General features: G+C 46.0%; 1 protein-coding gene across 1 annotated transcript in view; it reads left to right on the top strand.

Annotated features, from left to right (window-relative positions):
• The window catches only part of LOC128026620 (CUB and sushi domain-containing protein 1), a 386,318-nt gene that overhangs the window by 320,049 nt on the left and 53,635 nt on the right, over positions 1–12,634 (top strand). The window contains exons 38-40 of the mRNA XM_052613862.1: positions 733–851; positions 951–1,020; positions 1,135–1,251. Of these exons, the coding sequence (XP_052469822.1) occupies positions 733–851; positions 951–1,020; positions 1,135–1,251 (306 nt within the window). The remainder of the gene's footprint in view (positions 1–732; positions 852–950; positions 1,021–1,134; positions 1,252–12,634) is intronic.

Genomic DNA, 12,634 nt, shown 5'->3' with positions numbered 1-12,634 from the left:
TATTAGCATGTAGGGATGACCTTTTTCTACATCCCTAATCCTCCCCATCACCTAAACTTAACAACTATCTTACTAACTAATAATAAGCAGCAAATTAGGAATTTATTGAGGGAAAAGTCATAGTTAATAGCGAATAAGTGTTCCCTATTCTAAAGTGTTTTCATATTTTAGCTTGTTTGTAATTTTTCAAGCATTTTTAAGGTGGCCCAATATTTTATTTATTTATTTATTATTATTTTCCAGTGTACAATGCAAGTTTATTCCCTTCAGATCTATTTTTTTTTCTCTTTATGTATTATTGGTTGAATTGCAGTAACCATCATAATCACAAAAGCGTTATTCTCTTTTCATCTTTTTTTGTTTGTTTACATATTTCCGCAGTTCAGCTCGATCAAAAATGTACACTCTGAGATAAGATAATACAGAAAAAAGCACACTCCACCAATGCCACCTGTTGTGTGGCATATTTCACCAAGAGGAATATGGAAAGCATGCTCTCATGAACCACACCACAGCCATCACCATGGCAACACTCTCGCGCAGTCTATTATAGACCCGAATTTACTCGCTGAAATCGAGTGGATAAAAGACAGCATTAAATTACAATCAGCAGATGCGTTCAGACGATTAGGAATACCTGACGCTATCATTTTACCTGTTTATGACAGCTGTGACATAATATACAGAATCTGTATTAAGAACATGTCTTAATGCCTTCTTTGACCCGTTTAGCTGTGGGACTGACGACCTGCCCGGAGCCTGTGATCCCGGCCAATGGCATCAAGAACGGTGACAGGTACATGGTAAACGAGGTTGTGTCATTCAGCTGTGAGCCGGGATATGTGCTTCAGGTGAGTTGTCGATTATCCTCAGTATGCACACAGGTAGAAAAGTGCCCAAAATAACAAGCTGGAGAAGCTGCTGCGTCATGTCATCTATTTGTTTTCCAGGGACATTCTCACATAACGTGTATGCCGGGAACAGTACGTCGCTGGAATTACCCCACTCCACTTTGCATCGGTATGTTTTTCCGTAATAATCAGATGAGAGAATTTTTTGACCATATGGCTTTTTCATAGTTTTTAATATTCAAACACCCTGGGCATTATTTTATGTCTCCTTATGTTTCTTCAGCGAAGTGTGGCGGTTCCCTGTATGATATGAGCAATGTTGTCCTGAGCCCGGGTTTCCCTGGGAACTACCCTGGAAACTTGGACTGCACCTGGAGAATCAAGCTTCCTGTTGGATACGGTGAGTGCGCCGAGAGCTGGCACTGGATCAGCTGTGTGGAGATTACAGCTTCAGATGCTTTCTCTCAAGGAGGAGTGTCCCCTTTATTTGTGTTGAGGGGGAACTACTTAAAATAGCGAACCTACTGACTTAAAAGTAAACATGAATTTGAAAGTTGACCCTGTTTATTTTCTTGAAGGGATTTGTCATTATTCAATAATCCACATGTTGTTCCAAACCTGTAAGAATTACTTCCTTCTGTTAAGCACAAAAGAAGATACTTTGAACAGCATTTTTCTTATGTATTCCACATAAGAAAATCAATTAATAGAGGTCTGGAATAATTCATACTCATTCTGGTATGTAACGTCCAATTAAGTGTATTTTACTTTTATTTTATAATTATAATAATTATTATATTATAATTATACATATCAAAAATATATATTTTTAGATTTGTTTTATCGTATTATTTATTGATTGATTAATTTGTTTTACCAACCATGATTTTACAGTTGTGATGGTAGGTAAAATGGCATAAAATTGTGCTTTCATCCAAACCTCTTATTTTCTGTAGGCTACAGCATTTCATTATGACTTTACATTTTTCAGTGTAGCTTGATCATAGCTGCAAAATTGGGATGTTTTCCTCTAAAAAGAAAACCTTGTTTGAGTAAACTGGATTATTCATGTAATGATGCAACTTAACAGAAAAAAAGGTGTCACTAAATAGACCCTACACAGCTTTTTTGTTTGTTTTGCCAGGAAACAACATATAATATATTAATATTTGATTAACGTTAACTACTGTTCGAAATCAGAAAGTCTTAATTCAGTTCAGTGCAACAAAATGGTTTTTGAACATTTTACATGGAAACTCACTTGTGTTTCATGAATGACAACCATTGACTTTATTACATGAGCAAACTAATGCATTAGGTATTTACCCAGATAGATACCCAATAACGGACAGCACCACACTGAATGCCATCAGACACAAAGTGATACTAGTGATCCTTTCCATTTGATGTTCTGCCACTTGACACAAGGGTGATATTTGGTTTCATTTATCGCAACTTTTATGGCCCATTTGCATTCTCCCATCTCAGTTCAAATGAGTTATAAACAAAACAACAGTTCAAGATGGCATCCTAGGTGTGACTATGACTTTCCCTATCTGTCGGTCACTACGAGTTATGTCGACCGACAAATGGGGTCTCACTTGGGAGGCCAATCATCTCTGAATTTAGGAGAAAATGCAAATGAAAATTGGCTAGTGGATTAACATACCTGAGCCACTCCCGTGCCGACGGGTATAAATAGGGCGACAGGTGCATCCACTCATTAGATTTTTGCTTCGGAGCCGAGTGGTTGTATGAAAGCTGTTATACTCCACAAAGCCATTCATCTGCTGTGTCAGGAAGCTGTTCTGGTTGGCGGTACGGCGCAAACAGTGGTGTCCCTTTCAGCGATTCCCCTGGGCGCTTCAACTAAGAGAGCAGATTTTTTAAAACAGCAAATCGCGGACGTTTCGCGTCTTTTACAAGACGCCGTTTCGTCTGCGTCCTTCTGGATGCGGTCGTTTCCTGTTCTCTGACAACGGCCACGTTTGCTCTATTCCATGTCTGGGCATGGTTCATGCACGCACTGCGTGTGTGACCATGGCAACGCTGTGATCGCGTCTCCTCTTTCTTAAAGGGAAGGGAGCAGACCCCTCTGTCACTACCTGTTCTGGTTTCTCTGTCTCGAGCAGAGGGCCGCCGGCTAGTGCTCTGGGAGATTTGAAGGTGACAGTGAGAGCTTCTCCGCCGAGCCACGCCCCACGGACCTCTTACCCCTTCCGCAGTGTTTGTCCTGTGCAGCTGCTGGGTGATTTTGCTGGGCTGTCTTATGGCAGTCCCAATGGGTCATTCAGTTTGCCGCCGGAGATCAGATGTCGATTGCAGCCTCAGGGATGGGCTGTTGACCTCTGTGGATGAAGATTCGGCAGGGCTGCATCCCTCGGGTGTTGTCGCCACTGCTGAATTGGACCCAGAGTTGACAGCCATGCTTGCTCGGGCAGCTGTTAGCATCAGAATGGAGGTGAATGCACCGCCCAACCCTGAGTGCTCATGGCTGTTTGATTGGTTCTCGGTGTGGAGCGCGACTCACAACCACGTTTTACTCTGGTTCCTTTCTTCCCGGATGTGCATGGGGAAGTGATGTAGTCGTGCATGGCCCCTTTTACGGCCGGAAGCAGCTCATTTCGTTCCTCCGTCCTCACTACCCTCGATGGAGGGGCAGCTAGGGGTGCGTTGACATTCCCCAGTAGGAGATTGCGATTGCAGTGCACTTGTGTCCGCAAAACGCCGCCACTGGAAGGGATAGTCCGCGCCTCTCACCCAAGGCCTGTAAGCTGTCGGCCGCGCTCGCTACCAAGGCTTACCGTGCTGCAGGCCAAGCTGTCTCTGCTTTGCATGCCATGGCTATCCTGCAGACCTAAGTGATCTGCCCCCAGCGGTGGTAGACACTATCACTCAGGCTAGAGCCCCTGGATACGTGGCCAAGGTTCCCACCACTCCCTTCCGAGACCAGGTGGTGAACCTGCAAGCGCTGCCCCTGGAGGAGGCAGATCCAGCCTTGTCGTTGCTGTGTCCCGTAAGAGCACTTCGCATATACGTGGACTGCATCCAGAGCTTTAGAAGCTCTGAGCAGCTCCTGGTCTGCTTTGGAGGTCAGCAGAAGGGGAAGGCTGTCTCTAAGCAGAGGTTGGCCCACTGGATATTGGACGCCATCGCCTTGGTTTACCATTCCCAAGGCGAGCCATGCCCCCTGGGGGTGAGGGCCCACTCCACACGGAGTGTGGCCTCCTCCTATGCACTGGCGCACGGCGCCTCTCTGGCAGACATCTGTCGAGCTGCGGGCTGGGCGACACCTAACACATTTGCGAGGTTTTACAACCTCTGTGTAGAGCCAGTTTCTTCCCGTGTGTTGGGTAACAGGTAATTGGCGGGAAGGGCTGGCTGGGTGTCACGCTTGCTGCGCCATTCCCCCTAACATGGGGATGTGAGCTCCTTTCTTCTCCCAGTAGAGTTCCCCGGTTGGCGTACCCTGGTCGAGCATCCTCCAGCACCCTCGGCAGTCAGACTTGGCGGAGCAGTCTGTCGCCATGCCCAGTTCTGGCGTTAGCATGCCCAGAGTCCCGGTCAGCCCCTGTACTGGGCTAGGTGTTCATATGGCTTGGTTCCCTACGGGTAATCCCATATGTGAATTCTTCCACGGTAAGGTTTGCCTCTTGGCAAACCCGCGTCTTCCCTTGACAGACCCGTTCTGTCAGTCTCTTCTGGCAGCCGTTCCATCCCTACTCCAAGGTAGAAAATTAATTTGCACCCATTTGTGCGCCCATGGGCGTGCTGGTCTAAAAAAGAGGTGTGTTCAGGTGCATTGCTATTTTAAGGAGCTGAAAATAGACTGCGCCATAGACCAACTTAAACCTGGTCTATAGTCTGGTGCAATTAATATTAAACACAGGGACACACAGCAGCACACAAACATGCCAAAAAAAAAAAAAAAAAAAAAATTGAGGATTGCAATGCATAAGAATTTTTTTGTAGGCTAATTAGATATATATATATATATATATATATATATCTATCATAATGGATAGTCATCGCATGTATCAGAATTAGGCTATTCTGAGAGGTCTATTCACCATCAAAACTTTAGTGTTTCAAAAAGTTTGTAAAAGCACAGTAAACACAATCCATATGAATTGTGCATTTCAGTTCATTTCTTCTGAAGAGACTCAATCACTTTATGTGTTGAACAAATTAATTTAGTTTTTCATTCATATATAAAACTGATAAACACACATATATAGAGTGCATCATATAGGCTAAACCTAAGCTCAAAAGTGCTTTCTTGGCATGCGAGAACAAACCTCATTGCCTCCTGTGTGTCGAGCAGGCATGTATATGAGAAAGCCTACATTAAATATTTTCATCACACTGGATGAAGAAATTGTGTCTGTTCAGATGAATTGGATTGTTTTGGATATATGTTTCAAAGATGAACAAAAGTCTTATAGATACTGAATGACACTAGGATGAGGAAACAATTTTCAATTGTATATACTCTACCAATCTGTGTATTCCATGCCAGCTTATTATTATCATGCTATTATTAAAGTAAATAAGGCACAAATAAAATAAGTTCTTGTGGAAATTGCAGTAATTTGCAAGAGACAACTTCTCACTTTGAGCACACGAATGCGTGTGTCGTTTATTTCTAAGCAAAAACAGAATAATAGAATAATGGCGCTGACCGGCGTGTTACGTCATCACGCATTCCGATCATTTAAAGGGACCACGATCCCTGAACAGTTATGCAGAACACAGTGTACAGAACTACACTTAACAATGGTGAATTATGTCTGTAACATTCACTACACACGTCCCCCCAGAATTCATCATGTCAGAAAAAACCAGCTGTCAACGGGGGGGTGGGCGTATCAACCGGCCACAGCGACTGCGCTGTACCGGAGTCCGAGGAGACCCCACTGCAGCTGGTGTACCGTCATTACCCGGAAGAGGGGCATGGGGTGTGGGAAGCTCAGGTGAGGTGGGAGCTCCGGGTGGGGGCAGAGCAGGAGGCCGTCCGCGTCGTGGGGGCTGGGCCAGGTCAATGGGCCTGGCCACGTCCAAGTGAGCCGGTTTAAGGCGGTCAATAGAGAGTCGCTCCGGTTTACCACCCCTGTCCACCACAAAGTGTTTGTCCCCTGTCTCCAGAACCCGGAATGGGCCCTCGTAGGGTGGGTGTAGTGGTCCTCTGTGGGCATCGTGGCGAATGAAAACATAGTCGGCTGTTTGAAGTCCAGCGGGGATGTGCGACTGAGGGAGGCCGTGACAGGAAGTAGGGACAGGTGCAAAAAACCTCGCATTATCCAGTAGAGTAGACCGCTGGAGAGTGGCAGACCAGGGAACCGTGGTGCTAGGGACAAAATCCCCTGGTACTCGCAGCGGCTGTCCGTAAACAAGCTCCGCGGATGAGGACTGAAGGTCCTCCTTCGGTGCAGACCTGATACCCAGCATCACCCACGGGAGCTTGTCGACCCAGTTGCTGTCTTTGAGGCTGGCACGCAGGGCAGCCTTCATCGATCTATGAAACCGCTCACAGAGTCCGTTAGCCTGCGGGTGATATGCAGTCGTGCGGTGGAGTCTCACTCCGAGGCTCTGTGCGACAGCATCCCAAAGCTCGGACGTGAACTGAGCACCTCGGTCAGAGGAAATGTCCGAAGGGGTGCCGAAACGGGCAATCCAGGTGCCAATAAATGCCCGTGTCATCTCGACAGATGCCCCCGATGTCAGTGGCACAGCCTCAGGCCAGCGGGTGGTCCTGTCAACCATGGTTAACAAATATGTGAAACCTTGAGAGGAGGGCAGAGGACCAACCAGGTCCACGTTTACATGGTCAAAACGCCTCTCAGGAACCGGGAATGTTTCTAACGGGGCTTTAGTGTGGCGGTGTACTTTGGCCCGTTGGCACTCAACACAGGTGTTAGCCCAGTCCCTAACGTCCTTCTTAAGGCCGTGCCACACAAACTTTGCTGAAACAAGCCTCTGTGAAGCTTTCGCACCTGGGTGGGAGAGACCATGGATGGAATCAAAAACTTGACGCCTCCACCCAGAGGGAACGATAGGCCGAGGACTGCCTGTGGAGATGTCACACAGGAGCGTTGTGCCGGCATTGCCAAAAACCACGTCCTTGATCTGCAGCCCTGTAGTCGAGGTTTTCAGATGTTGCACGTCTGGGTCTGTGGTCTGAATCGCGGCCATGCGGTTGTAATCCAAACCAAGATGGACTGCCCCTGCCAGAGCCCGTGATAGGCAATCCGCCACGTGGTTGCTCTTACCAGCAATGTGCTGCAAGTCTGTGGTGAACTCTGAAATGTAAGACAGATGCCGTTGCTGGCGGGCGGACCACGGCTCAGCCACCTTGGCCATGGCAAATGTCAACGGCTTGTGGTTCACAAAAGCAGTGAAGTGTCGGCCTTCCAGCAGGGAACGAAAGTGTCTAATGGCAAGGTAGATACCCAGCAGCTCCCGATCGAAAGTGCTGTACTTCCGCTCACAAAGGCGCAGCTGACGGCTAAAGAAAGCCAGCGGCTGCCAGGCCCCACCCACCCACTGCTCGTAAACTGCACCGACAGCATAATCAGAGGCATCCGAGGTGATGGCAATGGGGGCTGTAGGAGAAGGATGCGCCAGCATGGTGGCGTTCGCTAATGCTGCTTTAGTGGCATCAAAAGCCTTGACTCTGCTCTCAGTCCAGTCCACAGCGTGTTTGGGTTTACCCCTTAAGGCCTCGTGCAAGGGCCCCATGAGCTGAGCGGCTCGAGGGATGAAGCGGTGGTAAAAATTCACCATGCCGAGGAACTCCTGCAGGGATTTGACAGTGAAAGGGCGTGGGAACTGTATGACTGCCTCCACCTTTGATGGGAGAGGAACTGCCCCGTCCTTAGTGACTCTGTGTCCTAGGAAGTCGATGGTGGAGAGACCGAACTGGCACTTGGCAGGGTTGACAATTAGTCCATGGTGGCTAAGCCGCTCAAAAAGGGTTCGGAGGTGTGCCAGGTGCTGAGACTTGGACGTGCTCGCCACCAGGATGTCATCCAAGTACACAAAAAGGAAAGGCAGGTCCCGCAAAACAGAGTCCATAAGGCGCTGGAAAGATTGGGCGGCGTTTTTAAGGCCGAACGGCATGCGCAGGAACTCAAACAGACCAAACGGCGTTATCACTGCCGTTTTGGGAATGTCCAGTGGGTGTACCGGTACCTGATGGTATCCCCGGACGAGGTCCACCTTGGAAAAAATCACCTTGCCAGCCAGGTGTGCTGAAAAGTCCTGTATGTTCGGGACTGGATATCGGTCAGGTGCCGTTGCCTCATTAAGCCGCCGGTAGTCACCGCACGGGCGCCAGCCGCCGCCAGGTTTGGGGACGATGTGAAGGGGTGATGCCCACGGGCTGTCGGATCGGCGTACTATGCCCAGGCGTTCCATGTTTGCAAACTCAGCCTTTGCAACGGCAAGCTTGGTCGGGTCGAGGCGCCGAGCGCGGGCGTAGACAGGTGGACCAGTAGTGGCGAGATGGTGCTCCACACCGTGCTTCACAATAGATGAAGAGAAAGTGGGCTGAGTGAGGGCTGGGAAACCGGCCAATAGACGTTGAAAATCATCGGAAGCTGAGAGCATGCTAGACAGTCGTATGGAGTCCGCTTCGCTGAGCGTGCATGTATAAGAACAAAATGTGACAGCGTCAATCAGACGGCGGTTCTTTACATCCACCAACAGTCCATGTGCACACAAAAAATCAGCGCCAAGGAGGGGAACGGCAACCTTTGCAGTAACAAAATCCCAACCGGAACGCTGTCCTCCGAAACACAATTCTACATGCCTCGTTCCATATGTGCGGATGGGGCTACCGTTGGCAGCTTCCATAGGGGGGCCGTGACTGTCGGTTACCATGTCCAAACGGGATGCAGGCAGGACGCTCCTTTGTGCTCCCGTGTCGCCCAGAAAACGGCGTCCGGAGATGCTATCGCGGATGAAAAGCAGCCTGCCTACGCGGCCGACACTCATGGCTACTACTGAGCGCCGGCCCTGGCATTTCCCGAAACACTGAAACTGCACGGCGGACGGCATTTGTTAGCCTTGGTTCCAAACTTTGCATGGTAGAAACACAATCCTGAGGGCTGTTGGGTGCCAGAAGACTGCTGCCGACGAGAAGTGGTCGCAGCAATGAGTGTGGCGTCGTCCCGCATCACTGAAGAGATGTGCGCGGGAAAAAGCGCGGCCGCAAAATGTCCCTGACCTGCCAGGAAAAATTTATCAGCCTCTTCAGCTAGTCTACGACAGTCAGTGATAGTGGTGTTGGCTAATGCAGCTCTCACTTGGGAAGGCAGCTGACGCAAGAAAAACTGGATAAAAAGAAAATCAGGTCTGTGTTCGCCCAAAAGATCCAGCATACGGTCCATGAGCTCGGACGGTTTGCTGTCACCCAGTCCTTGAAGTGAGAAAAGCCTGCTGGCTCTCTCAGCGTCTGACAGTTCAAACGTTTTCAACAGGTGGGCTTTAAGTGCCGTATACTTTCCATTTTCGGGAGGATTTGTAAGAAGGCTCACCACTCTGGATGCTGTTGAATTTCCGAGAGCAGACACAACATAGTAATATTTTGTCGTATCCACGGTGATCTCACGCAATGCGAACTGCGCTTCAGTCTGGGCAAACCATGCAGATGCTGACGATTCCCAGAATTCGGGGAGTTTGAGGGTGACAGCGTTCGCGGTCATGATCGCGTTGTGTCTCTGGATACGTCCAGCAGACTAATGTCGGGGTCACCAGTGTGGAAATTGCAGTAATTTGCAAGAGACAACTTCTCACTTTGAGCACACGAATGCGTGTGTCGTTTATTTCTAAGCAAAAACAGAATAATAGAATAATGGCGCTGACCGGCGTGTTACGTCATCACGCATTCCGATCATTTAAAGGGACCACGATCCCTGAACAGTTATGCAGAACACAGTGTACAGAACTACACTTAACAATGGTGAATTATGTCTGTAACATTCACTACATTCTAAACATTCTAAAAAAAAAAAAAAAAAAAAAAAAAAAAAAAAAATCATTTAAATTTGATGCTGATAAACTAAGTCTCTGGAGTCTGTATAAAGATCAATAACATGACTGTTTCATTTTGTCCATACATATGCAGAGGTGGGTAGAGTACCCAAAAACTTTACTCAAGTAAAAGTAAAAGTAATTCTAGAAATATTTACTCAAGTAAAAGTAAAAGTGCTAGTCTTGAATAGTTACTTGAGTAAGAGTAAAAGAGTATCGGATAAAAAATCTACTCAAGTAGTTAGTTACTAGTTACTTTGGGTCATATATACGGAGCCTATTTTTATTTAGATAAATAGATAAAATGTATGTAATGTATGTGTGTGTGTATAAATGTATATATTTCATCAGCCTTTACTCCAATTTATGTAATTTATTATAAAACCCTGTCTGTTTACTTAAGTAACAAATATAGGTGTCATGCCATAATATATTTTTAATATGACTGACTTTATATTAAATGTGAATTTAACATTGAAAGTTAATGTGATATAAATATTGCTACTAATCTTTCATTGTTCAGAAAGAGAGCAAATAACATTTACATTATCAAAGATCATTTTCACTGAATGTCTAGATTTCAATCACTCTCAGAAACTCCCATTAAAATCACTGAAACTGCTGTTAACACTGAAATCAATATCTTAATTATAGATTCGTACACACATCTGCACTTTGTTGTTTCTGACGAGAGAATTCGCCAGAAAGAGGTCTCCATTCAGTGAGCGAGTGAAGGAAGCGCCGGCATTTCAGCGATGACTCATCGGAACACCTCTGATTGGCCATTGCATTCAAAAGCTCAACAGAATCGTGTGTGATTGGTTATAATGCGCAGCGCTGTAAAAACGCGTCTGTCTCTGGCTCAGCGCCAGCAAGCGATCACAGATCTGAATTTAGCAGCTGATATGACTTGTTGAACGTACTCGCACCGGTGTGATTGTATTAAAATTAATAAAATCTTAATCGGCTATTTTTTTGTCTTTTGGAAGCTGCATTCAACTTGACTCCTCTCTGTTATAAGCCACACACGTACAACAAACTAATGTCACAGTGGTGTCGTGTACTGTAATCGATTGTAGCCCAAGTTATTACCTGTTAAACAGTAGACAGCACACGCGGTGTTCATCTAATAAGGATCTCCATCGCAAGCAAATAATAGCCTTTGTAGATTTGCTTTCAATTCAGTGCAGTTCCATAGCCCCGTTTTCAGCGCTGCTGATGTTATTAAACGTTACAACTCTCTGAGTGAACCGCTTCAGACGCTCAGCGCGTGCGGAGGGAGCTGAACGACTCATTCAAACTGATTCATGAACCAATTCACTCGTTTGCCAATTGGTTTGATCAAGCCTTTGAACAGAATTGACTCAAAAGAATGAATCATTCGCGAATGGGCATCGCTCATTGCCCAGAGAAAAGTAGACGGCGTGTTTGGAATAAACTGAAGCATTTATAACATTTATTGCTTTAAGATAAAGTAACGAGAGGGGCGTCGGCCACAGTAACGAAGTAAAAGTACAGATTTTTCCCAAAAAATTTACTCAAGTAAGAGTATAAAGTACCCATCTTTAAATATACTCCGAAAAGTATTAGTTACCCCGAAAAATTACTCAAGTAAATGTAACGAAGTAAATGTAACTCGTTACCAGGGGCGGATTTAGACATTTTGGGGCCCAAGGCAAACACAGACATGGGGCCCTCTACATCTCTTGTTTCCCTCCTTTTGTCAATCCTTATTTAAAAAAAAAAGCCCTACTTGTTACTTCTCTTCAGCAGTCTTCACACAGCAATGATGTATAGACATCTGGAGTTGTATCTGTAAGAAAAAAAGAAGAAAAATAAAAAGGATAAATTCTATTCTTGCTCTGAACTGGGCCTCTCTGCACTATTAAGCAGCGTTCTTTGTCAGTGAGATGTTTTGGCCAGAGTAGTTGGTCATCTTCAAGTTCAAGTGTAACACATTTGTCAGAATAGCTGTGTTTCCACTACCGAGCTAAGACCGGCGTGCTAGTGCGTGCCAGGGCCAGTCGCGTTTCCACTGTCACTTCCGGGGCTTGATCGTGCCTCGCCGGGGCTTCCTCGGGGCCAACGGCCAGGGTTTTTTGGCCCGACGAAAACCTTGGGCCAAAGCGGGCCAGCTGGGGCTAGAGGAGGAGTTATGAACAAAGGCGGAGTTTCTCCGTGTCTAGAGAGCGTCAGCGCGGATAATTTCAGAAAGATGACAGCTTTAACAGCAGCATTAACGATGTTTTAAAATAAGTTGAGCTCAAAACTCACTCTTAGTTCGCAGCAAGTGTTTGCTTGATCCGATGTGGATTATAATCACTAAACAAGGCAGAAATATTTATAAGCGATATAAAAGACTATGCACGCTAAACATTAACGTTACACAGTAAGCATGTTAAATATGACCGCTTGGAGAAATCAGACGTCAGCTTCTTATTCTCTATCACAATTGTGTATTTATTAAGTAACATTTTATCTGTCGTCTCGTTTCAAGAGTTTAGCTCCACGTTGCATATCATCAAAATATAATAATGATTTTTGTTCGGGAGCTTTTATAAAAATAGCGAGTCTGCGCCGAGGATCATTTCAGAAAGATAACAGCTTTAACACCAGCATTAAACACTTTTTTTTAAAATAAGTTGAGCTCAAAACTCTCTTTCAGTCAGCAGTGAGTGTTTGAAATAACTTGATCCAATGTGGATAATCACCATACAAGGCAGAAATATTTATAAGCTATGAAAAAGATA

The sequence above is a fragment of the Carassius gibelio genome, chromosome A13 (genome assembly GCF_023724105.1).
Source record: "Carassius gibelio isolate Cgi1373 ecotype wild population from Czech Republic chromosome A13, carGib1.2-hapl.c, whole genome shotgun sequence".
In the NCBI taxonomy this organism is placed as follows: Eukaryota; Metazoa; Chordata; class Actinopteri; order Cypriniformes; family Cyprinidae; genus Carassius; species Carassius gibelio.
Note: the sequence above shows the minus strand (reverse complement) of the source record. Positions and strands in the feature narration are given on the sequence as shown.